The sequence below is a fragment of the Brachypodium distachyon genome, chromosome 1 (assembly GCF_000005505.3).
Source record: "Brachypodium distachyon strain Bd21 chromosome 1, Brachypodium_distachyon_v3.0, whole genome shotgun sequence".
Taxonomy (NCBI): domain Eukaryota; kingdom Viridiplantae; phylum Streptophyta; class Magnoliopsida; order Poales; family Poaceae; genus Brachypodium; species Brachypodium distachyon.
Genome location: NC_016131.3, coordinates 20,869,416 through 20,896,059, shown reverse-complemented (window position 1 = coordinate 20,896,059; position 26,644 = coordinate 20,869,416). Strand labels below are relative to the sequence as shown.

Below are 26,644 nucleotides of genomic sequence, written 5' to 3'. Positions count from 1 at the left end.
ACCCTAAGGAGTGTGGTTTTGTAAATTTACTCTCAAATGATACATACTCCCTCCGTCTCAAAATAAGTGACATGGATTTGTGTATAGATACAAATCCGCGTCACTTATTTCCGGACGGAGGGAGTACAAAGCTGGTGATCAACTAGGAAAAAGCGGGAGGCTTATCTGCTATTTCTGAAAAAGCTCGGCACTGAATTTTAATTGACCATGGTGTTATATTTTTATTGCTCTCGTTGTTTGACATTTTCAGCACCTTGGTTAAATAACTTCGTTCGACGAAACTAAGTTCCAGGCATCGGTTCATGTGCTTGCTTATAGAAAATTAACCTCTGTTTGTAGAAAATTAACCAAACGTGTTACTTACACTTGAAGAAAAGTTGTCCCGCCAAATTTTCTGCTATTTCACATTGAGTGATGGGCGGCAATGATGAGACTAAATTCAGGGCTACAAGAAACGATTTAAAACGACTCATGCATATTTCCCTTTACTCGATCACATCATCTGGGTCGGTACCGTAATTCATATTTTTGACGGAACGGCTGTTGCCAACTCTATATTATGTAGATTTTGGGTTTGACAACTGGGCACCATGAGACTGTGTTGTGCTGGAGTTGGTACAAAAGCTATTAGATCTACAATTAAACCAGTAGTTACTGTATTGTCTTATTGATATGCGAGGCCCACGTATCAATGAGCAGAGATTGGGATTTGCCTTTTAATATGCATATATAATTCCAGACCAATGTTTAATCATGCACGCAAGGGGCATGCAGTTTTTCTTTCAGAAACAGTTCGTTCTGGCAAACCTTTCTGGTAGTATTGTACATTTGTACTACGCCGTGAAGCCGTATACGCGACATCTTCCGCCAAACTGTAGCTACTCCCAGTATTTTTTATAAACTGCATACATGCCATTGCAAGGCGCCTCGGTGAATATTATAGTTCTGGGAACGAGGCCGGCGACGAATCAGATACACATGCATATTGGTTACGCAGGAGTAAACAAAACAATCGGCAACCGAATCTTGATGTGGATAAATGTCTAGCAATTTCGCCTCAAAGTGTACATATGCGTCAGTAGCGTAACCTGCTAGCAGGTCAAAGAACAGAGGGTGGTTAGAAAGTTTGTCCCGGAATCCTGAACTCGGGATCATTCTTTTCAACAGATTCATAATTTGTATGGTGAGACCTCGTGTATAGCGAAAATCTGTTCTCTAATGTTACCAACCTTTTACACACAAGTGTACATATAACAACGTAGAGTCATCATGTCGAAAGAGACAGTCTAGCTGCTCTTATAGATTTAGTTGATCACAAAACGCAAAGCAGTATATGGCTATATGCTCGAGTGCCATGAATGGCGACATCACTCGCTCTTTTACTTGACCTTTAGAAGCAAGAAAAAGTATATTCTTTGGTTTGAATATTGTTATTGCATTCTAATATGGAATGACATGGTTAGTAATCTTCATTCGAAAGTTCAATGTAGACCAATTGACTTGAAATAGTAATTTTTCGGTTGATATTGATAGCCGTCCAATCCAGATCTTCTCGTCTCTTTTGTGGTTGATTGAACGACTCTTATGTTTAAATAGAATGGTTTCTTAGGGGTGATTTATAAATAGTTATTTTTAATCACATAAGAAATATCAAAACCATTTTTGTCACTCTTATGCAGGGCTGGGAGCCCTCCCTTTTCGGAAAAATAATCTTTATTACTCTTATGTAAGGTATATTTATGAGGCCCAATTTCTCCTTTGTCTATTCCATCATTGGACATGGGGCGATTGAACGAATCTTATGTTTAAACATGACGGTTTCATAGTGGCGATTTGCAAATAGGTACTTTTAGTTACATAAGAAATATGAAAACCATCTTCGTTACTCTTACCTCATTGGTGTAAGGTATATTTATGAGGCTCAATTTCTCCTCTGCCTCTCCCATCATTGAACATGGGGCAAACATATGACCTCCTAGTGCGACCGTTTTTTGGATAGCCTGATCATGTGCCATCGGTGTTGGAGCTAAATCGCTTAGCTCCCCTCTGATATCTGCCGTGACGCTACCACACATGAACGGGAAAGGAACAACACACATACGCATCTGTCAGCTGCGAGACCGTTTTTCAACATGATTTGCCCTATGCAACTTTCCATTGACCAAATCAACAGGTCAACACGGTTAGGAAAAATAAATATTATGCAAAGTTTAAAAGGTAGTTTAATTTCAACATGAATATGAAAAAAATATTTGCCACGATAGCAAGGAAATGGATATGCTTATTACAAAGTGCTTCCTGCGGTCTATCTAGCTACTCCCTCCGATTCTAAATTTTTGTCTCATATTTGTCTAAATATGGATGTATCTATTCTTAAAAGGTGTCTAGATACATGTAATATTTCGACAACAATTTAGAATCGGAGGAAGTATATCCTAGTTTTCCAGGCTTAAACCTATACGGCTAAACATCGTACGGGGGTGTACCTATATCATCACATGTAGCTGCGGCTATACATCGTACGGTCGTTTAGAACCTCAACGTGAACCATGGAATTTATTAAATCACCGAGTCCTGGATGCAACCAAAGTCATATATTCCCTCCGTCCAGCAAAAGCTAAAAGATGTCTCAAATTTGTCAAAATTTAGATATATCTAAACATAACTCAGCGTATAGACGCATTTAAATTTAGTCAAAGTTGAGACATCTTTTGTTGAACGAGGCAAATTTGTCAAAATTTAGATATATCTAGACATAACTCAGTGTATAGATGCATTTAAATTTAGTCAAAGTTGAGACATCTTTTGTTGGACGGAGAAAGTAGGTGTTCTTTTTTCGAAACAAATTACTACGGCACAACTTTTTTCTTGCCGCACAACTTTTTTTCTCAAGGGAAAATCAACTCCTGCTGCTACTGTCTTTTTTTTTAGAACCTCCTGCTGCTATTTCTTTTTTGAGGGGTACCTCCTGCAGTCCTGCTGCTCTGCTATTGTCGTGAGACCTGAATGACCTCAACGCTCGTCAGCCCAATGAATTCCAGCCCAGTTGTGCGCTACAGGCCCTTTCCAATGATAGTTGGGCCCACGGTAAGCTGCGCTTGCGCCAGCAACTGCCGCGGGGGTGCCGTCAGCCGGGGCACCCTACCTGTGATTGCGAGGGCGGCGGCGGCGTGCATCGACCCTTCCCGGCTTCCGGACCCCGCGCGATGACCTAACCGCGCCTACCTGGAGCAAAGGGGAGGCCAGGTTCGTCTCTACAACCCCATCCTCGTTCCAGTTTCGGATTAAACAATCGCCGCCGCAGTTCCACTTCCAAATTCGTTCATGAGGATGCTGTATTCAACCTGCTCCCAACGTGAATGAGGATCGGAGCGAGGTGGAATAATTGCTAAAAATTATACGGAGTAGTTCTGTACTTCTGTATGCCTGCCGGAATGTACCTTTGCGATTATCTGGAATTCCTTTCTGTGCCAGTTCTCTAGGATTGGCGATTTCATTTTGTGCGGTACTCGAATAGTCAAATTATCAAGTGGACTACGATGCTAGTAGGTACTCCCTCCGTCCCATATTAAGTGACTAAATATTACATGTGTATCTAAACGCTTTTTGGGTATAGATACAAATTTGAGTCACTTAATACTCCGTATGAGACGGATATTCTTCCACTGTGTGCTTCTCTTCCTTTTTTTCTTTACTTGAATAACATATGAGCCCATTTGAATTCGTGCTCCTCAGTTTCTGAAGTACTAATTGTTTTATGCGATTTACTTTAGGAATGCATGACTCTAAAACATCACAAAACATTACCCTTTCCGTTTTACTTTGTTCATTGTTGCAACTTGCAACCGGTGATATAAGTATTCAATACGCGTTTATCTCCAGTCAAAATAAAAGAAGTCAAATAAAGATTTCACCTTCAAACAAAAAAGAGGTGTACCATGTTTTTTGATAAAAAAAGAGATAAAGTGATGTGCGTAAACATTAAAAACATTGATACCACTATATTAATGCCAATAATTCCCTCTGGATACAGATAAACTTAATTAATATCACTAGTATCTTTCTTAGCATTAATGACTATGTGGTGCTACCTTTCTAACGTGATGCTCATAGTAGTGTTGCATGACAAAGCGTCTCGCTCACTTCGATTTACATTGAAGTAAGCAGGTTGCATAGGCATAGGTAAGCTCACATTCTTGGTGTTTAGCATTGTGACAACATGCTCCATAGCAGGTCGATCCTCTGCACTTTCTTGAACACATAAAAGTGCCAGATGAATGCACCTTTCTATCTCTTGATTTTCGTTCCCTGGTGGACGATAAGTAAACTCACCTAACTTTCCATCTCTCCAAAGTTGCCAAGCCTATTACAAAAATAATGTATTTTGTCAAACTTTGAAACAAACAGTACATATACTACATTGTCAAATTGTATATATAAGTGCAAAGTGGTGTTTAGGGTATCTTCACTCACGTATGCAATGAGATTGTATAGATTTCCATCGTAATGATAGAATTCTGCTGTCCTTTTTCCACTTATTATTTCCAAAATCAACACGCCGAAGCTAAATACATCTGTCTTGATAGAGCAAACTCCCTCACAAACATACTCTGGAGGTATGTAGCCACTGAGTGATGGAAGTAAAATTGTTAAATGCCAGCATTGCAAAAGGTGGTTTCAGTTCAGTTGGTCATTCAATGCTTCTTTCCTTTTTTTTTCACCTTATTATTTACTAAAAACAAATGTGTTGTATGTTCTTACTGCGTGCCCACTATTCTAGTGGTATTTGACTCTGCCATATTTGAGCGGAATATTCTGGCCATCCCAAAATCAGATATCTTGGGATTCATTACACTATCCAATAGTATGTTACTCGCTTTCAAATCCCTATGAACAACACATAATCGTGAGTAGTTGTGAAGATAAAGAAGACCTTGAGCAATCCCATTAATTATATGTAGACGTTTTGACCAGTTTAACCGTGCTCCTTTAGCAATATCTGCAAAACATGTATAATTAAACAAAGCATGTCAACAAATTATAAATAATATCTTGGTCTAGGCTTCTAGCACATCAAAAGAAGAAGGTGTTACCAAAGATGAAGTAGTCAAGGCTTTTGTTTTCCATGTATTCATATACAAGCATCTTTTCTCGATCTCCTCGAGTGCAACATCCCAGCAGTTTCACAAGATTATTGTGTTGAAGCTTTGCTATAAGTTGAATTTCGTTTTGGAACTCCATTAAACCTTGTAGAGAACTCGTTTCCAGTCTCTTGACTGCTATTTTAAGTCCATTGCTCAATCTCCCCTGAGATTGAGGAAAGGAAAAGCTACTTAATTTCCAGCGCAAAAAAAAAGAAAAGCTACTTAATTTTTTTTTAATGCAAGACCATTGTATTTTTCAATACTTGATAACTGGTTTTACTGCAATGCTAGAAAATCTAGTGTTACATGCATGTTGTTAACCAAAGGGAAAACCCATTAAATTCCACTCCCTCCTTTTCACAAAGAATGACACGCACACATTTCGAGATTTTACTTTGACCAACAATTAGACTAATGATTTGAGGGTTACGTGCTGCAAAAATTATATCATTGGATTCGTATTTCAAAAATGTTTCCAACGTTATAAAATTTGTAACACATAATGTACATATTATTGGTCTAATCGTTGGTCAAAATTTGACCTTGAAATGTGGGGCCGCCATTCTTTGTGAAAACATCTCTGTTACATTGGTGAAGAAATGCAATGGAAAAAGAAGTATTATATTAAGATAAAGGCAGTCAAACAAGTGAATGTTTACTGCATTTTGAGTAAGATTACATTTACAATGCAAGTACATATTCTTTCACCTTATATACAGGACCGAAGCCACCTTGTCCCAGTTGATTATCAATCGAGAAGTTATTTGTGGCCTCATTTATCTGGGAGAAATCATACAGAGAAAATTCTGGGTTGGTTCCTCCCATCCTCCAAAGATTTATTGCAATTTGTATTGCCAAGTAGAGCTGTCGTAGCTTAAAAACTGTTTTTTCTGTAAAATAAAATAAAATGAAATGGCATGTTCTTGAAACATGTACTGACGAAAACAAAAAAAATGCAAAGATTATCTTATGCAGTGGTGAGTTATGTACCTCTTTGTTGTTGTGTTCTGATCCATATATGAAAAGCCATGCAAGAAATAGATAGTACTAGCAGGAAACCTCCAACGCTAACCAAGACCGAATTGTTCCATTGAAAGATATGTGTTTTACCTGTACATTTACATATAACCCAATGAAATCTAGGTTATTTTAAGGGGAAAACTGCAGGAGAGGCCCTGACAGTATAATGAAATCTACTTTGATAAGCCAACGAGAAGTTATGTTGATATACAATATTATATATATAGAAATTTCATGTTTTTGCTATGAGATTCTAATGCCATGCATAATTGATGGAACACTTGCAACTAACGGCAAAGCTTCTTTACTCTTAATAAAAAAAAGCATGAATTTTAAAGAAACTAAGAAATATTTTTTCATCTTTATTGCCATCCTGGTCTCTGGTATCAGGTTCAGAGCAGAGAAGACTGATCTCAGAAACAAATTGGAGTCTGGATTCTGGAGGGAGGTGTTGGTTCCTATCTTAACCAGTGAAATGTAGTAGGTTATTTAGTTTCTAGCTATGTACTTCAGCACATGTCTCGATAAAGGAGTATTTGTTTCTAACCCTTCCCAAATTTCAGAAGAAACCTCTCTCATGTTTGAAATCTAGAAACTCAAATTTTCTAATAAAATACTGTTGTGCGAATAATGGAATGATCCAATGAAACCTACTTCTTGTGACCGCATTTAGCGACAACATCTTGGTATCGGTAAAGAACTGTGTTTCGGTCTCATACCGCAGTGTGCACCACAACCCAAGAATCACCACTCCCATCTGTCCAGAAGCAATCTTACTCTGCCTGTCTGAGATGATGCCATCCAGGCAGGCCGCACAATGCTCATATGGCACATCCTGTATGCACTGTGTCAGACCATACACCGTCTGTCCTGTCTCTTCAAACCAAGCTTTGCCGACTGCATATTTCTCTGCTCGGCTCACCACAGCATCAGCAAGAGCACGCAACAGCTTGGTGACAAGATCCTCAAAAGGCTTCACTACAGTAGCCGTCATGGAGTTCAGGTTAGTATTCATGGTGCACCCTGGCACGTTGCTGAAGCTGGAAATGAAGTCCTGGTCGGAGAAGCTTATCTGTGCCTGGTATTGGTCGTAGTAGTAAGTCACATTCCTGTTGCTCTGGAGGGAGTTAGAGTAGCCAGCTTCGCTGTTGATTGCTTCATCAAGGGCCTTAGTTAGGCGCTTATGACAGTCGGAGCCATCAGAATCACCTCGGCAAAGCACCGCGCCGTAGACCTTGTCTGGGCCTATGCCAGCCATGCCAGTAGCTGAGTGTACTTCCGTGGCGTTGGCAAATAGTATCTGAGCAAGGGTGATAAGGTTTAATTTGTAGGTATTGTTTGGCATGTACATGCCTCCATTATTGTCACTGCAGAGTGCCTGGCTGGTTGAGAAGAAGATGAAGAGGACTAAGAGAGATGATTGTGGCATCATCCCTATTTACTACAGAATAGTGGTCTTTGATCTATTTGTATTGTAGAAGTACTCATCTACCTGCAATGGAGGAGTGCCAAATACCATCTTCGTTTTGTCTACCAAGAGGTAAAGGAATTCAACGTTCTTACGAAAATGACTGTTGAGACTAAACTGGTCTAAGATGACATTTCTCTTTGAATTGACAGGATGACTGAGCATCACCATATATTCCAGAAAGCAGGGTGGATAAACATGCCTACTAAACCTGAGTTCTTGACATTTAATGTAGACCAATTGGAAGCAGTGGACCCCTGCCACACAGGTACTGTCATACTTTTCAACTCCGTGATCTGAGTTCACACTTGCACAATCTGGCAAATATATCTCCGTGAAAGTGAGTCTTTTCTTCTTTTTCTCTCTAAAACTGCTAAGCGCACATGTAGAATTGTCTGCCCAGCAGCACACAGGATATGTGCTACTTCTAGTGCTACATACTCCCTCCATTTCACAAAGGTTGGCGTATTTTGTTTCGTCAATACAAGGCTTTGACCAAGAATTACTCTATTAATATGTAACTTATGTGATACAAAATCATGATTATTAGAAAGAACTTTTAAAGACGAATTTATTGATATAAATTTTATGTATGTAAAAACACATATTAATAGAGTTATCATTGTAGTCTGATTACATATAAGGGACATGAAAAATCATGTTATTCATATGCAGTGACAGACAAGTGGGCGAATTTCTTATGGCAACAATGGAATATAAACTATATCCTGCCTAATTAGTTAACGCAAGAAAACCCAATGCCAATAGAAAGTAGTCACACAGTTTGCTAATGAATGAATGATCATTTATCTACCATCAACAGTGGTGAGGGTTACATCATTTCTGCTACATGATACATTGACGTTTACTGACACATCTGCTCTGATATAGGAATAAGCTGGTTGCCTCGGCTCTGGTATGGAAATTTCATCGCTGTTAAGCATTGTAACAACATTGGACATAGTGGGACGGTCTATTGCTTTCACTTGGACACACATTAGTGCCAAAGTGAGATATTTCATCATATCTCCTGGTTTGCATTCATCGCCAAATGATTGATCACTGAATTCATTCCATCTCTTGTCTTTCCACATTTGCCATGCCTGAAAATAGATGTATCTTTCTGCAATTTAATTTGAATACAGACATATAGGTAATAAAACAGAGGAAGGATGAAAAATGCCCCTACAATTCATGGGAAATAAAATTGCACAATGCACCAATTTTACAGATTTTAACTTGCTTACATATTGAAGAAGATTTTGAAATTCTCCGTAGTGCTGGAAGCCTGCACTCCTCCTTCCACTTATAATCTCAAGAAGCAGTACCCCAAAACTGAAAACATCTGACTTGATAGATAGAAGGCCCTCAAATGCATATTCAGGAGCCATGTAACCACTAGGGAAGATGGTATGCAGTAGTCAGAAAGCAAATGCTTGGTTGAGATATTAATAGGTATTCCTTCCTTTCCAAATTATAGGGAGCGCACACATTTTGAGATTTAACTTCTACCGTCAACTAGACAATTAATAGATGAGTTATTTGCCATAAAAGTTATACCATTGAAACTTCTTTCGAATATGAATTCAGCAGTATAATTTTGTGGCACATAACCCACAGTTTATTGGTAAAATTGATTGTCAAGTTAAATCTCAAAATATGAGGGCGTCCTATAATATGAAAAGAAGGGAGTAATTAACCAGTTTGCTATACTTACTACGTTCCAACAAGTCTGCTTGCTTTTGTTTGAGTGGCATCTGATGGGAATATCCTTGCCATGCCAAAATCAGAAATCTTAGGAATTAACTCGACGTCCAACAGAATATTGCCTGCTTTCAAATCCCTATGGATGATACGCAGTCTTGAATGCTCGTGAAGGTATAAAAGCCCTTGGGCTATTCCTTCAACTATTTTCATCCGTATCTTCCAGTTTAGTGATGTCCTTCTGATTGGATCTACAAGCAATGTTACGCAGGGCTAAGTGTTGATACTACAGATGAGAGAAGGCATACAATTGAACCTATCAAATTAGAACAAAATATACCAAAAATGAAGTAGTCCAAGCTTTTGTTTGTCATGTATTCATAAATCAATATCTTCTCTTCATTATGGACGCAACAACCAAGCAGCCTAACGAGGTGTCTGTGCTGAAGTTTTGCCACCAGTTGGATCTCATTTTTGAATTCCACTAGACCTTGTCTTGACCGTGCGGCGAGTCTTTTTATTGCTACTTCCTGTCCGCCAGGAAAAACACCCTGTAAAATTCACTGATCATCCTTTATAATTTATATAGGGCCATCATATTCTGTTGTTACTGAGGAATCCCATCATATCATAATGATACGTGTGACTTTACCATATGAAAACCAAGAAACATACCTTGTAAACTGGTCCAAACCCACCCTCTCCTAATATTTGGCTGGATGAGAAGTTGTCTGTAGCATCTGCAATTTGTGCGAAATCATACAAGGAGAACTCAGAATTGGTATCTTCGCTCTTCCAAAGCCTCAGTACTTCATCCATGTTCTCGCGCTGCTCCATTGAGTTCGTTTCCCCTAAACGTACATCTCCCCATCAGTTTTTACATGAAATTAGATCAATTGCCAGTTTGCCACTATCACAACTAAAGCATGGGTATTATTGAATTGCTTGCCTCCTTTTCTTCGTCTTCTGATGATACACAGGAGCCAGAAAAGTAAGCGTGTACAGATGACCGAAAGCGAGTAAACTGTACCAATGATCAAGAGTGCATGGTCCTCCCGTTGCCCTGAACACAAGGTTTGATGATTTATATTAGGGAATGAAGGATGATACTATTAGTGACTCAAGATTTCAGCCCTTGATATTCTTTTTAACAGGAACGTCAAGCGGTCTCTCAGATAGTCAGGTTCGTGAACTTTGTATAACTGCACCTTCTGGTTTTTGTGCATCGAATTTGTTCTGGCAAACTGAGTCGTTGTAACTATGCAGAAGTTACTCGTTGTCACTTAGCTTGGTTTCAAAACATATCTAGCTGTGGTATGTAGTTTTCTGTTTTCTACTTATTTCATAAGCTACTTCGAAGAAAGAAAGAAAATGAATGTTTTTATGTTGCATTTGGCATTTCAGTGATTTATGTGGAAAGCACTTAAATTATTTTTTCTTTGTGAATATTGTACTTAGCAAAATTTTACTAGAACTAGTAAATGTGTTCCTAACTAATTAAGATTCAATATTTATGATGCTGAAGAGAATGAAGAGCAAAGTTACAGGGTTTGTGAGAAATGGATAAGAGATCTCAATTTTCTCAGTTAGCTACAAGGATCTGACATAAGGTACGTTTAATTAGAGCGTGCTCAGCAGCAAGAACTTGCCTGTGGTGGCAAAGAACTGGGTGTCCGTCTCGTACCGGAGCGTGCACTGGGCGCCATGAATGGCCCCGCCCATCTTGCCACTGCCGATCTTCCGTCGGATCTCCGCGGCGATGGCATACAGGCAAACGCGGCAGCGGTCCGGCGGCATGTCCTGCGTGCACTGCGCAAGCCCGTAGACCCTCCGCTCCCTTTCCCGTGACGGCCATGGCGCATCTGCCGTTTTGTACCTGTCCGGCTGCTCCGCAGCGGCCTCCGCCAGCGTTCTCGTGAGCTCGGCGACTACCTCGTCGAACTGGCCGGCCTCGGCGTCTGGCACGAGGTTCAGGTTGGTGCCGTCGACCCACTCCGGCGCGTTGCTGAAGGTGGAGAGGAAGTCCTTGTCGGAGAACCGAAGCTGGTACAGCTCGGAGTAGAATGCCACGTCCCTGTGGAGCGCGCATACGGCGTTGATGGTGCTCTCGAAGGCCTCCCGGAGGAGCCTGCCGCAGTCGGCGCCGGTGGAGTCACCTCGGCAAAGCACGGCGCCGTAGGCCTTGTCGGAGCTCGCGCCGCCGGACATGCCAGTGGCCGAGTGAGACTTGGTGGCTCTGGCGATAAGCTCATCGGCGAGGGATCGCAGGTTAGACCTGTAGGTGCTGTTTGGCTTGTGCGTGCCGTCGGCATCGGTGCAGAACGACCGGTTCCCGCCGGCCGATGGCGCCGGCAAGGAGAGGAGAAATATTAGAGCTACGAGCAGCATCGCACGCGCGGCCCGGATAGGGGCTGAACTGAAGAACAGCGTTCAGTTTGGTGTTATGGTGGAGTATATTGATCTACTCACTTCGTCTCCTGAAAAATGGCGTTCAAATTGTAAAAACCACAGATTAATTAGGTCACAAAAAATAGTACTCTATTCGTCCCGAAATAACTGATGTGAATTTGTACAAGAATTTATACAAGTCCACGTCATTTATTTTGGGATGGTGGGAGTATGAGATTACAACGTTGTGGGAAAGCTGATCGACGACTCAAGGGCAGCAGTAGCAACGGCCTCAAAGTCATGTACTACACTTCCTCCATCTCATATTAAGTGTTTCAAATTTGCCAAATATGAATGTATTTATGTCTAAAAGGTGTCCAGATACATGTAATAGAAAGTCACTTCATATGAGATGGAGGGAGTACTAACCAGTGGCGGATTCAGAAAATTAATTTGCATAGGACCATTATAGTGTACCAGAGTTAAGAGGGTATAATTAAGGAAGAGAAGCTCCAGGCCAAACTTAAAATCAGTGTAATTTATCAAAGGAAAAAAGTCTCAAGACCAGGCCATTGTCTCCGCGTATGCTACTAACTCGAAGGGCCAGCGGCCGATCTTTATTAAGAAGGAGAACAATTACAAGGAGATACAAGGAAGCAGGTCCAGCCTGCAACAAAGACACCGCTAAAAAGATCCCTCAAAAAAAAAAGACACCGCTAAAAAGAGCCACAGATCACAACAAGGCCACCTTCTAACATCTAGACAACCAGAGCTCTCTCCACACCAGATGGAAAAGCTACAACGACAACAACAAAGAAAATCCAGAGCAAAGTAACACATCCGGCTGATCTCCAGGACTGAAGGTCTTCCAGAATTAATTCAAACACGCTCTCGACGGAACTAGCGGCGTGCTGAAAGATTCTTGCATTGCGTTCCTTCCAGATTCTCGAGTGGACAAGGATTGTGAACGTGTCAAAGTCCCTCCGCCTATGCTACTAACTATGCAGTCTGGTATACATAATTACTGTGATGTGTCCATCCAAGCCGTCAATGGACAATAACCTCGCCAATGTTTTGGTCAACATCAACCGGCCACACCACACCATTGATTGATAGTTTGATACCGAGACTGGGACACTGAGAATGACGGTTCCGGCACGCAGTGCTTTGGTATTCACATGTGCGGGGTTAAAAATGACTTCTCGTCGTCGTGTTTCGTGTATGCCATATTCTGCCTTTTTAATCCAAAAATGAAATCTCCTGCTCTGCTCTGCTTTCGTGGTTATTATCTACGATATCAAATTCTTGCGCGTCAGGGTAATTCTTGCTTTTGTTGCAACACTAACAAAAGAAAGTTCTACTTCGCTGGTGGCAATCTACTCCTACTGGTCAACTGTCAACATGGATAATATGGCTGAAAGAAACTTTGGCAGAAAAGGAAGAAGGATGGAAATGCCTAAGAGAAGAAAAATCATAGTAGCAACCAACCCAAGCAACCACCACTTCGTAGCCTTTGACTTCGCCGATGTGTTTAAAATAGGAAACTAGAGCAACAACCATGGAACAAAAAGGGCCAAACTCTTCTCTAGTTTTCACGATGAAAGAGGCCGGCATCAGCATGGTTGTCGTCCTGCCCTGCTTCCTCCTCCTCCTTCTTTTCCTATCCAGCCCGCTCGCCGCCGCCGCCGCCGCCGACGCCGCCTTCTCGGAGTACTCCTGCAATGGCACCACCGGCAACTACACGGCGAACGACGCCTTCGGGGCCAACCTCGAGCGCCTCACCGCGGCGCTCCCCGCAGACGCCTCCGCCGCACCATCGCTCTTCGCCTCGGCCACCATCGGCACCGGCCCTGACACAGTCTACGGCCTCGCGCTCTGCCGCGGCGACATCACGGACGCCAGGGCGTGCTCCGGCTGCCTCGACGACGCGTTCCGAAAGCTGCGGGGCCTCTGCGCCGGCGTCAGGGACGCCACGTTCTACCACGACCTCTGCACGCTCCGCTACTCCGGCGACGACTTCCTGGCCCGCCCCGACGACAACAGCCCCGTGATCAACGCCATGGACGCCAACAGTTCGACGTACGCCGATTGGGACAGCCGCAACGCCACGTCCCAGAGCCTCTTCCTGTCGCGGGTGGACACCCTGTTCTCGGAGATGTCCATATACGGGTCCTACAACTCCCCGGCCCGCCGCTTCGCCAGCGCCGCCATGTACATCAACCCGACGCTGCCGACGGTGTACGGGCTCGCGCAGTGCACGCCGGCGCTCTCCCCGGCCCAGTGCTTGCGCTGCTTCCAGGGCCTCAAGGAGCTGATCCGCCAGTGGTACGACGGCCGCGAGGGCGGCCGCATCCTCGGCGTCCGCTGCAACTTCCGCTATGAGGGCTACCAGTTCTTCGGCGGTTCCCCGGTTGTCAGGATCGGATTCGCCCCATCTTCACCTACAGGAAGCAATCAGAAGAAGACCTTAATTATCGTTCTATGCTTGTCGATTACGGTGTTCTGTGCTATGTTAGTCGGGTGCCTCCTGCTGATCAGAAGACAAAGAAAAGGAGGAGGTAAAAGACGACGCCACGATGCCACAAAAGCATGTGTTATTTTCTCCACACCTTGAATTTGCTTACCAAAAGTTGTCTAAATAGCTACGAATTTCCAATCCAGGGAAGACGAAATTGCCCCATCTACCACCCCATTCCAGAAGCAGCTCGAAAACAGAGGAAGCCCTGAAGCTGTGGAAGATCGAGGAGAGCAGCTCAGAGTTCACGCTGTATGACTTCAACGAGCTGGCTGTCGCCACCGACGACTTCTCCGAAGACAACAGGCTCGGAAGAGGCGGCTTCGGGCCGGTTTACAAGGCAAGCGATAATCCATTACCAGCGAACAATGTGGCATAAAATGCGCCGGATGAATAGATGATAGATCAAACGCTAACCTCTACGTTTACCGATCCCATTTTCCTGTTTTCCGTTTTCAGGGTACGTTGCCTGATGGAACCGAGGTGGCGGTGAAGAGGCTGTCGGCGCAGTCCGGGCAAGGGCTGGTGGAGTTCAAGAACGAGATCCAGCTGATCGCCAAGCTGCAGCACACGAACCTGGTGAAGCTCCTGGGGTGCTGCGTGCAGGAGGAGGAGAAGATGCTGGTGTACGAGTACTTGCCCAACAGAAGCCTAGACTTCTTCATCTTCGGTAAAATTAAATTAATTCATGCTAGTAATCCCAATAGTCTCATTTTAGTTAGCTCTTCTGTGATTGTTCTTACTGATAATCTGAGTGGCGTGTCTGGCATGTAGACCAAGAGAGAGGACCGTCGCTGGATTGGAAGAAACGGCGGCACATAATCGAAGGGATCGCACAGGGGCTGCTGTACCTGCACAAGCACTCGCGCGTGCGCATCATCCACCGGGATCTCAAGGCCAGCAACATTTTGCTGGACAGAGATCTGAACCCCAAGATATCGGATTTCGGCATGGCAAGGATCTTCGGCTCCAACATGACGGAGGCCAACACCAACAGGGTCGTCGGCACCTAGTAAGACAAAATTAAACACCTATCAATTTCTTACAATGCTGAACAGTCAACACTGCTCAATCGATCGATAAATGCAGCGTGCTGATTGACCACTAATATTGCTCCACATTTTGTTTTCGTGATGTTACCGTACAGCGGTTATATGGCCCCTGAGTACGCTTCCGAGGGCATCTTCTCGGTAAAGTCTGACGTGTTCAGCTTTGGAGTGTTGCTGCTTGAGATCGTGAGCGGCAAAAGGAACAGCGGTCATCAACACTATGGGGACTTTGTCAACCTCCTCGGCTACGTAAGATTCTTCTCGTCTGATATTTTTAATGCCAAGAGCTAGCTAACAAGAACACGACACACGCTGATTATGATCTTCACATTTCTTAAATCGCTTCATCAACGAATCCCAAAACTAACTAGTACAAAACGGTCGCCGGCTTGTCCACTATCAGTCAAGATTTTCGCTTCTAGCGTTTACATTTGGCAACATATACGTAACTACTGACCGAGTTTTTTTTTTTTGAAACAGAAATGACATAGATACCGTTATATTATTATACTGGTATTAACTAATGTGCTTGGGTTGGTTTCTGACTTGTGACAGGCATGGAAGATGTGGAGGGAAGGGAGATGGTTGGAGCTGGTTGACCAGACGCCGGGCGACGGCAGCGAGGCGGGTACGAGCATGATGCGGTGCATCAAGGTGGCGCTGCTGTGCGTGCAGGACAACGCGACGGACCGGCCGACGATGACGGAGGTGACGGCGATGCTGGGCAACGACGGGGTGCCGCTGCCGGACCCGAGGCGGCCGCCGCACTTCGACCTGCGGGTCACCAGCGACGACGAGGAAGAAGACGATGCCGGGCCGGGTGTGGTGCGACGGACGCGGTCGCACTTCACCGGATCGCGCAGCACCAACGAGGTGACCATCAGCACCATCCAGGAAGGAAGGTAGCTAGCAGCAATGGCAACCGCCAACCAGGTGGTCGTTTAATACCCGTGTGTTGGAACTGTGGATATGCAGACGGATTGTTTGGGTTTGGGATGTTTTCGGGGCTTTCTGGCTGCTGATTGACATAGTCATTGACGTGTGACAGCAGCTATGTGGTTTTGTACAGACGGTCTATTGTAGGACCGCACGCAGGAGCATGTAAGAAGAGCTAGTACGGCTGTGGCAGTGCTTTGACAAACGGGAAAATGAAAAGAAAAGACAGGATGCAAGGGTTTTGCTCTTGACAGGCACAGGTGTGAGGATAGGTGCGGTACGCGCGCCGGCGACTATTCAAACCGAGCAAATGCGAAGCTGATGACCGTGTCTTTGGCTCTGATTTTTCTTCTCGTTTTATTTCTGTGCCTCTCTTTCTTTAACCGTACTCAGTTATACTTGACGTCAGAAATAGTGCTCGCTGTTACACGTTCATTTCGTGATTTCTCACAGATACCCTCACGGAGCACCTGCTAACGGTCAAGCCCTTTTGACCGTTTGGTTCTGACGGATGAGCCACGGGAAGCGACGACAGATGGGCCACGGGAAGTGCTGACATGCGGTGAGTCAGGATTTGGCCCGAGCCGACGCACGTTTACAAACCGCCAAATTTGTTTCCCCGGTTGGGCCCATGATTTTCACACTGTTCTCGTTGAGGCCGGTCCAACAGCCTAACAGGGGAAACTACTTTGGACGACTTGTTGGGCCCATGATTTTCACACTGTTTTCGTTGTGGTGCTAAAATTCAACAGGATAGCAGCCCAGGACGTTGCGTGCTGCATCGGGCCGCTCGGCCTACTGATTTCTGGTTCCGTACGACTATAACTGTCATTATCTTTTTTTCGTGTGCACCGGTGCAGCACAGGGCCCAATCGAGTACGTACCAACCCGGCCCGTATAGTACACGCGTATGCATGTTTAGCTAGCAACGTGTGCACATGCAGGTGTGATTCATATTGAATGTCTTTGCTTCGGTCAAGGTAGTCGCTGCGAGCATACAGTTTCTTTCTGTTCTTTCGCCTTGCTAACCAACACTATGCACAAGTATTTCAACCCTGTCCCAAGTTTTGTGCATCTCACGGATTGCATCAATCAGTGAGCCGGGCAAGGTGACCGAACGTCAATGACCCCTCCGTTAAAGAGCGCGACGTGGCGATGCGGTAGCCGAGGGGAGGCTGCGCCTAACTCTGGACCCACTCCGTTTCATATCAAGTGACTCAAATTTATGTAAAATGTATGTACATATTTATATATATTAAAATATGTTTAGATACATACATGTAATATTTCAACACTTAATACGAGAGGAAGGGAGAGTGTATGTGATTGCACCAATGCGCCCTTTGTCTTGTATGCATGTAGACTGGACTCTTGGCCGGTCAGGTGCATGCTATATATAGCTTTCAAAGTCCAAGTCATCCCTGCATCCATGCTAACGTACTGATCGGTTTTGCTGGTCAATGCTTTCTGGATCCGGTCCAGTCCAGACGTGCACGACGGGCCACGAGATTAGCCGTGAGCGGCGGGACACATGTCTCTCTCAAATTTAAGTTGTAAGCCATTGTTCATGATCTTCTGTTTGATTGGGACACTAGTACTGCGTATAAGGGCAAAATGCAAGTCAATTGAAAGTCACCGATCGATCAGAGAAGACCAGATATGTCAGTACGGTATATATAGCTATCAGCCTGCATGCACAAACAACCCTCCTACTCTGCCTATAAGCTAATCCACACCTTCACTCGAGTACCATGAAATCTTTACCCAGGCGTCTCGTCGTCCCCATCCTCCTCCTACTCATCTCCTACCTGCAGCCACCTTTAGCCACAGGTAACACCTACGCCACTGTCTGCGGCAAAACCGGCAAGTACAAGGCCAACAGCACCTACCAAGACAACGTCCGGTCCGTCACCGAATACATCGCCAACGAAGCCTCCTTCAGTGGAGGCAACGGCTTCGCAACGACGACCATCGGTGCCGGCCCTGACACCGTTCACGGCCTCGGGATATGCCGCGGCGACACCCCCGATAATGTCAACTGCTACCAGTGGCTTTCCACGGCCTCCGAAGCAGCATCAAACTCTATAATCTGTCCGTACGACAAGGACGCCACTTTCTTCTACGACGGTTGCATCATGCGCTTCTCCGACCAGGACTTCCTCTCCTCCAAGGACAACGAGCCGGTAGTCATCCTCAACAACACGGAAATGGCGATGCCCGCCGCTGTGGCCGGCAGCTTCGACGTTCTCGTGGATACGCTCTTGAACAGGACAGCAGAGCATGCGGCTGCAGCAGCTGATGCAGGCAAGAAGAAGATGGCCACCGGCGAGGCCGTGTTCAGCGCGGGTGATCCTTCGCCGGAAACGAAGGTGTACAGCCTGGCGCAGTGCACGCCGGACATGGCGACCGCGTGGTGCCGCGATTGCCTCGCGCATCTGATGGACAAACTGGCTCTTAGGATTCGTGGGGCTCTAGGGGAGAGAGTGTCTGGCGTGAGGTGCAACGTGCGATTCGAGGTGTATCCGTTCTATGTTGGCGAGGCGATGGTAAGAATTGAAGGAACCACGCTGGCGCCGTCACCTGCGCCCTTTCCGTCGAGTCCGCCGCCCACGCCTCGTGAAGTGGTGACCCCTGTTAGTTCACCGAACAAAGGAGGTATGTATTCTTCCAATCTTCAAATGATTTCCGTTTGATTAGATGTACAGTGTTCCCTGAAAAATAACTGACTCTACTTCATTTATTTTGGAACGGAGAGAGTACAAATTTGTGCTATTACAAAATCTGAAACTTCCTAGAATTAGTACATGAGTACATGCATCGGCGGGAAATGAAATGATAACATGAATTCGTGGTGTACCGCTTCCATGAGATACTGAACTTCCTAGAATTAGTTGAAAACTTTTTTTTGCAGGTAGAATTAGTTGAACATTGACTATGCATGTATTGCTGGAGACTGGAACATATTCTCCGCAAACTGAATTTCGGTCTGGGGGTTCGAGACTTCAGATGAACCATGAATGTGAAAACTGAAAATAAAAGCGATGTTTAAAAGTTATGAACAAAATTGAAATGGGTCTGTCTATACAGAAGGCAACTAAGAAATAAGAATCGATTCCGACGATAGCCAATCTCGTATTTTTATATTCACCATACGTGGTCTGGTCTTTTTTTTTTTAAGCTGAGCTTGACTTTGTAGGTTGGGCTTTGTTTGTTTGGTCTTTTGAGCAAATATGTCCATTGAGCGCACCATCAAATTCAAAACTTAGATACCCCAATAACACATATAGCTGGTACGCATAGCGGACATGGAGTCGTATTTGTTGTCGTGCTTACTGGGCCTTGATTACTGAATTAGTCTCTAGGCTAGGGTAGGTGTCTGAAAATAAAAATCTCTTAAATCTCAAACCCACAAGAGAAAACTTAATTGCACATCAAGAGACTTAATGTGCAACTCATCTTAAAAATAACTAAACTGTATATTAAGAGTCTTAATGTGCAACCCACATAAAAATTAAATTGCACATCACGAGAGATGATGTGAAATAATGAAAAAACTCAAATTGCACATCAAAAGTCTTAATGTGCAAGTCACCCTAAAATAACTAAACTGCACATCAAAAGAGATGATGTGCAACTCACCAAAAAAACTCAAATGGTCAAATTTCTTAATGTGCAACTCTCTCTAAAAAACTAAATTGCACATCAAGAGAGAAGATGTGCAACTCACCGAAAAAACTCAATTGCACATCAAAGATCTTTATGTGCAACTCACCATTTCAAAAAAACTCAACTACACATGAAGAGAGTTGATGTGAATCAGCAACGGTTGCACAACAAAGGTCTTAATGTGCAACTCACATTTAAAAAAAAACTCAATTGCACTTCAATACGAGAGATGGTCAATTGACCCAAAAAACTTGATTACACACGAGGACGGGTGTTGTGCAAAAACTCAAGTGTGCACACATTAAAAGAGAACATGGAACAATGATCACACCACCTCAGAGAAAAGGATCACATCGAGCCTTCTGTCATTCAAAAATGAGCACCAGCATGAGGCACACAAATCTTAACGAATGACTGATTGGACGGCCAGGTAATCAACTGAGCTCTAAGAAACAACGAGGAGACTTAGAATTAGCAAGCCCAAACATATACACGGGCCATGCACGGGAATTTTTTTCCAAAACCTAGACATGACCATGCACGGGCAAACAGCCTAGGAAGCCCAAACGCAGGGGTTGCGAGCACACCAAATAGACCACGGACAACATGACAAATAAACCATACAAAAAATCGGATTGGCTGTAGAATCGATTGAGCCGTAATTAAATCTCAACCAACTGAGATTTAACAAATCCCCCAAAACTAAATTGCACATTGATTTGGCTAGAACTACTGGAACATTTCCTGCAGATTGTTGAAAGACGGCATATGAACTACTAGAACACTTCATATGAACTACTGGAACATCACGTACATCCTTGTTGACGCATATAATGAGCTCACATTATGCATACAAAGTCTTTCTTTTCCATTCATCGTTCTATCTCCCTTCCTTGTTCTCCGCACATCTTTTCTTCAGCCAATGGTCCCAGGGGGAAACCGTGTTAAAACTCGCATGAAATCTTTTGATGAAACTTGTTGAAGGATGTGTCAAATTGGAGATATGGTAAACTTGGCGTATCTCTGACATGTTTGTAATTACACATTGATGTGTATGGTTTGATTTCTATGCAGGAATCAAGAATAAGATCTGGATAATAGCCGTGAGTGCGTCTCTCGCACTTCTGTTATTTTCCATCCTTTTTGCCTTTATGTGGACTCGGTCAAGACAAAGAGATAAGAGTAAGGAATTATTTTCTCTAGGAAAATAAATGATTATATAAATGATCTCCTTGTATATTGGAGTAATATGTTCTGTAGAGAGAAATTATGTACCCAAGTTAATGTACATTCTTCCAAAAAGAAACTTGAATAAAGAACCTTTTGTGATGTATACTCTTTCATAATTAAGCATCTCTTGCAATTTCTTATTGATGACTAGGAAACACAAACTCGCAATTGCAAGTTGCTCCGCCTAGCACAGAGGAGGCTATAATGATCTGGAGGATGGAAGAGGGTCACTCTGAATTCTCGACGTTCGAGTTCTCTCAGATAGTAGATGCCACAAACAACTTTTCAGAAATAAATAAACTTGGAGAAGGTGGTTTTGGTCGTGTATACAAGGTGAAGTATTTTGCAAATTTTGTCATGCCAGAGTAGATCAACAATATATCACTAACCAAAACAGAAATAAAAATCAAATTATGAAGTATTTTGACTTCATACTCTTCATCCGTTTCAAAGTATCAGGCGTATTCAATTTCCTTTGACCAAGAATTACTGATCAACATGTGACTTAAGTGATAGGAATACAACGATATCAATTTTATTTCACAAATGTTACATAGATAGACTAATTATTGCTCACAGGCTCGGTCGTAGGAAATGAAATACGACTTATATATACATTGCAACAGAGAGACCATTATGTAAGGGAAAAAAGTAAAAAAATAAAAATGTACGTCCGCCTAAGAATGAAAGTTATAACTGTTTCTTGGACCACACACTATTTTTCGGAAAATAGGAAGGACAATTTATAAATACAATGGACAACCAAGTAAGTACCTTGTGTTTTACTTACTATAAATAAATTGCTAATAAGGTAGATTACCGCTGGACCATGGAGATGTTCATAAATACCTTGCTTTTTTTTTTGATGAAACAACCTTCAGTGGGTTATTTATTGCCAAAGAACGGTCGAAAAGAATTCGACCGCGGAAGAAGTGGCCTGGTTTATAAGGAAAACTGGGCCGAAAACCGAAAATACCTTGCTTTTCAAATTAGCCCATAAGTTGCCCAAATGATTAGATAGAGTGTCCACAAGGCCGATTTTACCCTTGGTCAACAGACAACCAAATCATAAGCCGGGGCATTATGAAAAATATCAACCAGCAAACTAGGATGGAGTAAGTGTCAGTCCAACCCCCAATCCAATTTCATTCCTAGTTAATTATACATACTTAATCATGCATCTATGTTTTTGGCATAAAACTAAGCTCTTTTCTTTCTTTTTTGGGTTTAACCCTTTGACTGATGGACAATTGAAGGGACAACTGCCAAATGGTCTTGAGATAGCAGTTAAGAGACTAGCTCAACATTCAGGGCAAGGTCTGAATGAGTTCAAGACTGAGATTCAGCTTATTGCCAAGCTTCAGCATACCAACTTGGTGAGACTCTTGGGATGCTGCATTCAGGGAGAAGAGAAGATTCTTATATATGAATACATGTTAAACAAAAGCTTGGACTTCTTCATATTTGGCAAGTTATCCATAATCTTTCGATATGAATAGTACTAACGTCACTCTACTTTTAATTACTACATCTGAAAATATTTGTGCTTCTCATATATATGTAGATACGACAAGAAGATCACTATTAAACTGGAACAGGAGGCGCCACATAATTGAAGGGATAGCTCAAGGACTACTCTATCTCCACAAGCACTCGCGTTGGCGGGTTATACACAGGGATTTAAAAGCGAGCAATATTCTCTTAGACGATAATATGAACCCGAAGATATCGGATTTTGGTCTAGCTCGAATATTTGGGTCGAATGAAACCCACGCTAATACAAGCAGAGTTATGGGAACACAGTAAGATCACACCTCAATTGCAATACTCAAATGCAAAATGAATATATAAATTGTTACTTTTTGTAAGTTATGAATTCGACTAATTTGTAACCATTTTATCTATTCAGTGGTTATATGGCTCCTGAATATGCTTCAGAGGGACAGTTCTCGATCAAGTCAGACGTCTTCAGCTTCGGTGTGCTGCTCCTGGAGATTATAAGTGGCAAAAGAAACAACGGGTTCCACCAAACCGGGAATTATGGCAATCTTCTTGGATATGTGAGTAACATATATATGGTCCCTTTACTAGGTACATTTGTTACCACTTTAGTTATGCATCTTGTCCAAATAATCAAGAAACTTTTTCAGCAGGGCTGCATTAGTTTGCAAACATTTTTTTCTGCTATGATTAGTGTTTAGTGGTTGGCACTCTTGGAAACCTAGAAGTTTGATTTAGTTAAGTTCATAATCATTACCACTTTTCAGGCTTGGCTATTATGGAAAAGGGAAAATTGGTGTGAGCTCATTGACCCTTGCTTAGATGTTAAGCATCCAAATATGGACATTATGAGATTCATTAATGTCGGGTTAATGTGTGTTCAAGACAACGCTGTTGATCGGCCTGCGATCTCGGATGCTATCTCACTGCTTATGAATGAGAGCACAAGCTTGCCTGACCCAAAGCAGCCGGCTTATTTTAGGAACAGAGGAGAATATCCATTTGAGCTAGAGGAACCACAAAGTGTAAACCTTGTAACTGGTTCACCTCCGGATGGTAGATAGTGGAACTTTGTAATAGTTGTAACTTTACCACATCGTTATTTGTTAGCATATGAACGTCTTTCCAACTTGAATTAATTTGCAGAACATTGTGAGGACCGAGGAGGTAGTCCATATCAGTCATGGTTGACTCCGCTGAATTTCTTTAGTTGTAACTTTACCACATCGTTAGTATTTGTTAACATATGAACGTCTTTCCAACTTGAATTAATTTGCAGAACATTGTGAGGACCGAGGAGGTAGTCCATATCAGTCATGGACTCATGGTTGACTCCGCTGAATTTCTTTTACGGCTCGTTTGGCATCCATCCATTCATTTCATTTGGTATAATCCAATTTTTCATAAGATTTCATTTGGTTGAATTTGAATTCCGGATTCAAAAATCATGTTTGTCTACCACATGGATTTGTAGAGTGAGAGACAATTTCATAGAAATAATGGCTTTTAGAAAGAAATTGGAGTTAGTTATAGTGTGATTTCATAGAATTTGAGATTGAATTCTCGTGACCAATTCACTACCAACCAAACAATTTGGTTTCTACAATTCAAATGAATTTTAGAATTGTAGGCCCAAATGATGGGTGCCAAACGAGATGTTAGTTTCCTTAGCATTTTCTTCCTGGGTTAAGGTGCTAGTACTATACTGACCGATGTTTCGTTTCTTGTAAACACTGGCTTAAGGCTGAGTTCGAATCAGATGGAATCTCCAACATCATGCCACCAGATAATCACATGGTCACATTGTCAACGATCAAGTTCAAAGAAAGTTGTTGCAGGGAGTTTCATATACGTGCTAATGTGCAGCAGCCAGCAGGCACATGGCACACCGTATTCAACCAAAATTCATTTCTTTGATTCTTTCTCCGCCATGCCTCAAGCCACAGTCCTACTCGTCCTCGCCGTGTTCGCGCCGCTGGCCTGCACGGCCGAGGAAACCAACCACAGCATGCCCAGCCGCCACTTCTGCGGGACGCAAAGCCGCTACGCTCCCGACGGCACCTACGAGGCCAAGCTACGGTTGCTTGCGGCTAAGCTCGCCGCCGAGCTTGTAAATGCATCCTCAGAACTATGCCCCTGCCCCACTTCCGCCCATGCCAATGCCGATCAAGTCGCCGCGTACGCCTACTGCCGCCGGCGTCCGGACGTCGCCAATGCGTCGGACACCTGCGTCGCCTGCATCGCCTTGGCCTTCCTGGACGCGCGGCGGCTGTGCCCGTACCACAGGGAAGCCATGGTACAGCGTGGCGAATGCCAAATCGCCTTCCATGATGCGCAACTCAGGGAGCAGGAAGATATGGTGGATAACAACAGACGTGAGTGATCTCAAATTCTCACTAAACTGTATCTCTGGATATGAGTATTGTAGTATTGTCTCTCCGTAGAATTTTATCTGCTTTATTGGTACAATTAAGTTTTGAGTAAATATCACGTAACCCTTGTTTTTGTTGGACAATTGTTACCAGAAAATCGTAACTTGTTGAAATTTTATCACTTTAACAATATAGTGATCGTGTGCATCGATAGATGCGGAGGCAGTGTGTCCAATTCCTTTTCTTCAAAACCTGCAACCATTATACTAATTGGTTTGGAGAAAAACTCATAATTTTACAATCAAGCATGTTAACCGCTATCTGACTGGTGGGATCCACACCACACACCAACCTTTATCGCAGAAGTGGGATTTGTTTTTGCTTGCCCAGTTCAAGTTTTTGCTTGCCCAGTTCAAGCCCGCACCTGGCTCTTGTAACCCGAGGAAAATGGCGAGATAACTGAAATAAAACGGAATGATAAATGCCAATGTATGTTACCGTATCATTTTGCTTCCTAATAGCTAGGTCTGGCGCAGCTCTAGACCAGTGAGTGAACTTGTGCCCTTGAAGATAACAGCCTGAACAAGTTATTGTGGCCAATCCTTTCCTTACAAGTGTTATTGGCCTTCTCATTCTTGCTCTTTCTTTTGTTTTTCGTCCTCTTTGCTTGGTTGCTTAGTGAATATTGATGGATCTATATCACACCAGTTTTCTCTAGTTACAGGAGCCACGTATGGGCCTGGACCGCGCAAGTAAAATCCCATCTCATTTCAGCTATAGAGGCTGATATGTGGCCTCACTAGTGAGATCTGCGGTTAACATGCTTAATTGTCATATTCTGGATTTCCAGAAACTGGTTAGTATAATATATCTGGTTAAATGATAACATTTACAGAAGTTGTGGGTTTCTTAAAGCAAATGTCCAAAAGTAAGAGTTCAGTGATATGTAATCTTAAGTTTTCATAACTTCAAGTTAATGTTCTTTTCAGATATGTCATTTTGGAAATCATTTTGGATGTATAATGGTTCAGTCCAAGCTGTCATTTTGATGCTACAGTTCCAAGTCATTGGGTTCGCTTGTCTTCTGTTCTTGCTGATCCAGGAATGGCGTGGCAAGAAGACGCTGCGCGATGTAATTTAGTGGTAAACAAATACTCTGTCCGCTTTTAAATAAAGAGAAAAGTACTTTTTTCGTCCCTCAACTTGTCGGAAAATTCATTTCTGGTCTCTCAAAAACAATTCATACTTTTTTCATCTCTCAACTTTCAAAACCGGACACTTCTAGTCCTTAAGGCTATTTGAAGCGGTTTGTCTAGCCACGTGTCCGGTTTGCATTTAATCCCGTGACCGTCGAGGCTGTTGAAATTGGTCGTCGTCGTGCTCTGGATCTCGTCCAAGCACTGGTTGTACTTCTCCTCCACCTGCATCATCCATATCTTGATTGGAAAAAAAATAAGTGAAAAACTATGCAAAAAGCAGACACGTGGCTAGAAAAACCACTCTGGATGGACCAAGGGACTAAAAGTGTCCGGTTTTAAAAATTGAGGGACGAAAAAAGTACTTTTGTCTTAAATAAAGGATGTTCTAACTCAAACTTCTTAAAGTTTGACGAAGTTTATAGTAAAAGTATATCCTTTAATGGTTCGCCTGTT

At 43.0% G+C, this 26,644-nt stretch overlaps 5 protein-coding genes and 2 long non-coding RNA genes across 13 annotated transcripts; 5 read left to right on the top strand and 2 right to left on the bottom strand.

Moving 5' to 3' along the window:
* The first annotated feature begins 2,802 nt into the window (after positions 1 to 2,802).
* Positions 2,803 to 6,710, top strand: LOC112269832. The gene is made up of 2 exons (XR_002961974.1): positions 2,803 to 3,246; positions 6,555 to 6,710. It is a non-coding gene; the product is annotated as an uncharacterized LOC112269832 (long non-coding RNA).
* LOC100837051 (cysteine-rich receptor-like protein kinase 10) lies at positions 3,972 to 7,677 on the bottom strand. 3 transcript variants are annotated; one of them, XM_010239197.3, is made up of 7 exons: positions 6,819 to 7,675; positions 6,135 to 6,254; positions 5,853 to 6,034; positions 5,094 to 5,307; positions 4,762 to 4,999; positions 4,474 to 4,627; positions 3,972 to 4,363 (listed from the first exon to the last, which is right to left on the bottom strand). In XM_010239197.3, the coding sequence occupies exons 1-7, from the start codon at positions 7,594 to 7,596 to the stop codon at positions 4,088 to 4,090; spliced, it is 1,962 nt and encodes a 653-aa protein (XP_010237499.1). In that variant the 5' UTR covers positions 7,597 to 7,675; the 3' UTR covers positions 3,972 to 4,087. The 3 variants fall into 3 exon arrangements, with proteins under 3 accessions (XP_010237499.1, XP_024312871.1, XP_010237504.1); XM_024457103.1 differs by having other exon boundaries at positions 6,884 to 7,043; XM_010239202.3 differs by lacking the exon at positions 3,972 to 4,363 and having other exon boundaries at positions 4,507 to 4,627; positions 4,934 to 4,999; positions 6,819 to 7,677.
* On the top strand, positions 7,562 to 10,774 carry LOC106865728. Of its 2 annotated transcripts, XR_002961973.1 has the most exons (4): positions 7,562 to 7,704; positions 7,785 to 7,900; positions 10,317 to 10,410; positions 10,491 to 10,774. It is a non-coding gene; the product is annotated as an uncharacterized LOC106865728 (long non-coding RNA). The 2 variants fall into 2 exon arrangements; XR_002961972.1 differs by lacking the exons at positions 7,562 to 7,704; positions 7,785 to 7,900 and having other exon boundaries at positions 10,279 to 10,410.
* LOC100836530 (cysteine-rich receptor-like protein kinase 6) lies at positions 8,278 to 11,805 on the bottom strand. Of its 4 annotated transcripts, none has more exons than XM_010239192.3 (7): positions 10,986 to 11,804; positions 10,286 to 10,399; positions 10,012 to 10,187; positions 9,677 to 9,866; positions 9,350 to 9,587; positions 8,880 to 9,030; positions 8,278 to 8,735 (listed from the first exon to the last, which is right to left on the bottom strand). In XM_010239192.3, exons 1-7 carry the CDS (start codon positions 11,722 to 11,724, stop codon positions 8,439 to 8,441), a joined length of 1,905 nt encoding a protein of 634 aa, XP_010237494.1. In that variant the 5' UTR covers positions 11,725 to 11,804; the 3' UTR covers positions 8,278 to 8,438. The 4 variants fall into 4 exon arrangements, 3 of the variants coding, with proteins under 3 accessions (XP_010237494.1, XP_010237488.1, XP_014751872.1); XM_010239186.3 differs by having other exon boundaries at positions 9,677 to 9,887; positions 10,986 to 11,802; XM_014896386.2 differs by having other exon boundaries at positions 8,521 to 8,755; positions 9,677 to 9,887; positions 10,986 to 11,805.
* A 1,178-nt stretch (positions 11,806 to 12,983) lies between these two features.
* LOC106865727 (putative cysteine-rich receptor-like protein kinase 20) lies at positions 12,984 to 16,567 on the top strand. Its single transcript, XM_014896379.2, has 6 exons — positions 12,984 to 14,282; positions 14,386 to 14,579; positions 14,699 to 14,909; positions 15,014 to 15,251; positions 15,387 to 15,537; positions 15,844 to 16,567. Exons 1-6 carry the CDS (start codon positions 13,283 to 13,285, stop codon positions 16,192 to 16,194), a joined length of 2,145 nt encoding a protein of 714 aa, XP_014751865.1. The 5' UTR covers positions 12,984 to 13,282; the 3' UTR covers positions 16,195 to 16,567.
* Positions 16,568 to 17,920: 1,353 nt separating this feature from the next.
* On the top strand, positions 17,921 to 23,867 carry LOC100827116 (cysteine-rich receptor-like protein kinase 10). The gene is made up of 7 exons (XM_014896380.2): positions 17,921 to 18,879; positions 20,965 to 21,072; positions 21,272 to 21,453; positions 22,377 to 22,587; positions 22,685 to 22,922; positions 23,030 to 23,180; positions 23,388 to 23,867. Exons 1-7 carry the CDS (start codon positions 17,976 to 17,978, stop codon positions 23,682 to 23,684), a joined length of 2,091 nt encoding a protein of 696 aa, XP_014751866.1. The 5' UTR covers positions 17,921 to 17,975; the 3' UTR covers positions 23,685 to 23,867.
* A 509-nt stretch (positions 23,868 to 24,376) lies between these two features.
* LOC112269831 (cysteine-rich receptor-like protein kinase 6) lies at positions 24,377 to 26,600 on the top strand. The gene is made up of 2 exons (XM_024457106.1): positions 24,377 to 24,995; positions 25,982 to 26,600. The coding sequence occupies exons 1-2, from the start codon at positions 24,380 to 24,382 to the stop codon at positions 26,131 to 26,133; spliced, it is 768 nt and encodes a 255-aa protein (XP_024312874.1). The 5' UTR covers positions 24,377 to 24,379; the 3' UTR covers positions 26,134 to 26,600.
* Positions 26,601 to 26,644: the final 44 nt, after the last annotated feature.

What these genes read in the sequence shown, in the direction of transcription:
- LOC112269831 (XM_024457106.1), top strand. Translation starts at nt 24,380, where the DNA reads ATGGAATCTCCAACATCATGCCACCAGATAATCACATGGTCACATTGT. An exon ending in TATGGTGGATAACAACAGAC is followed by an intron (nt 24,996 to 25,981) that starts GTGAGTGATCTC and finishes TGTTCTTTTCAG; the next exon opens with ATATGTCATTTTGGAAATCA.
- LOC106865727 (XM_014896379.2), top strand. Translation starts at nt 13,283, where the DNA reads ATGGAACAAAAAGGGCCAAACTCTTCTCTAGTTTTCACGATGAAAGAG. An exon ending in AAGACAAAGAAAAGGAGGAG is followed by an intron (nt 14,283 to 14,385) that starts GTAAAAGACGAC and finishes TTTCCAATCCAG; the next exon opens with GGAAGACGAAATTGCCCCAT. An exon ending in TTGTCAACCTCCTCGGCTAC is followed by an intron (nt 15,538 to 15,843) that starts GTAAGATTCTTC and finishes GACTTGTGACAG; the next exon opens with GCATGGAAGATGTGGAGGGA.
- LOC100827116 (XM_014896380.2), top strand. Translation starts at nt 17,976, where the DNA reads ATGAAATCTTTACCCAGGCGTCTCGTCGTCCCCATCCTCCTCCTACTC. An exon ending in TAGTTCACCGAACAAAGGAG is followed by an intron (nt 18,880 to 20,964) that starts GTATGTATTCTT and finishes ATTTCTATGCAG; the next exon opens with GAATCAAGAATAAGATCTGG. An exon ending in AGCAGAGTTATGGGAACACA is followed by an intron (nt 22,923 to 23,029) that starts GTAAGATCACAC and finishes TTATCTATTCAG; the next exon opens with TGGTTATATGGCTCCTGAAT.
- LOC100836530 (XM_010239186.3), bottom strand. Translation starts at nt 11,724, where the DNA reads ATGCTGCTCGTAGCTCTAATATTTCTCCTCTCCTTGCCGGCGCCATCG. An exon ending in CCAGTTCTTTGCCACCACAG is followed by an intron (nt 10,400 to 10,985) that starts GCAAGTTCTTGC and finishes CCTTGTGTTCAG; the next exon opens with GGCAACGGGAGGACCATGCA. An exon ending in GGTTTGGACCAGTTTACAAG is followed by an intron (nt 9,888 to 10,011) that starts GTATGTTTCTTG and finishes TGAATTTTACAG; the next exon opens with GGTGTTTTTCCTGGCGGACA.
- LOC100837051 (XM_010239197.3), bottom strand. Translation starts at nt 7,596, where the DNA reads ATGATGCCACAATCATCTCTCTTAGTCCTCTTCATCTTCTTCTCAACC. An exon ending in CAGAACACAACAACAAAGAG is followed by an intron (nt 6,035 to 6,134) that starts GTACATAACTCA and finishes TTTATTTTACAG; the next exon opens with AAAAAACAGTTTTTAAGCTA. An exon ending in CCTTGACTACTTCATCTTTG is followed by an intron (nt 5,000 to 5,093) that starts GTAACACCTTCT and finishes CATGTTTTGCAG; the next exon opens with ATATTGCTAAAGGAGCACGG.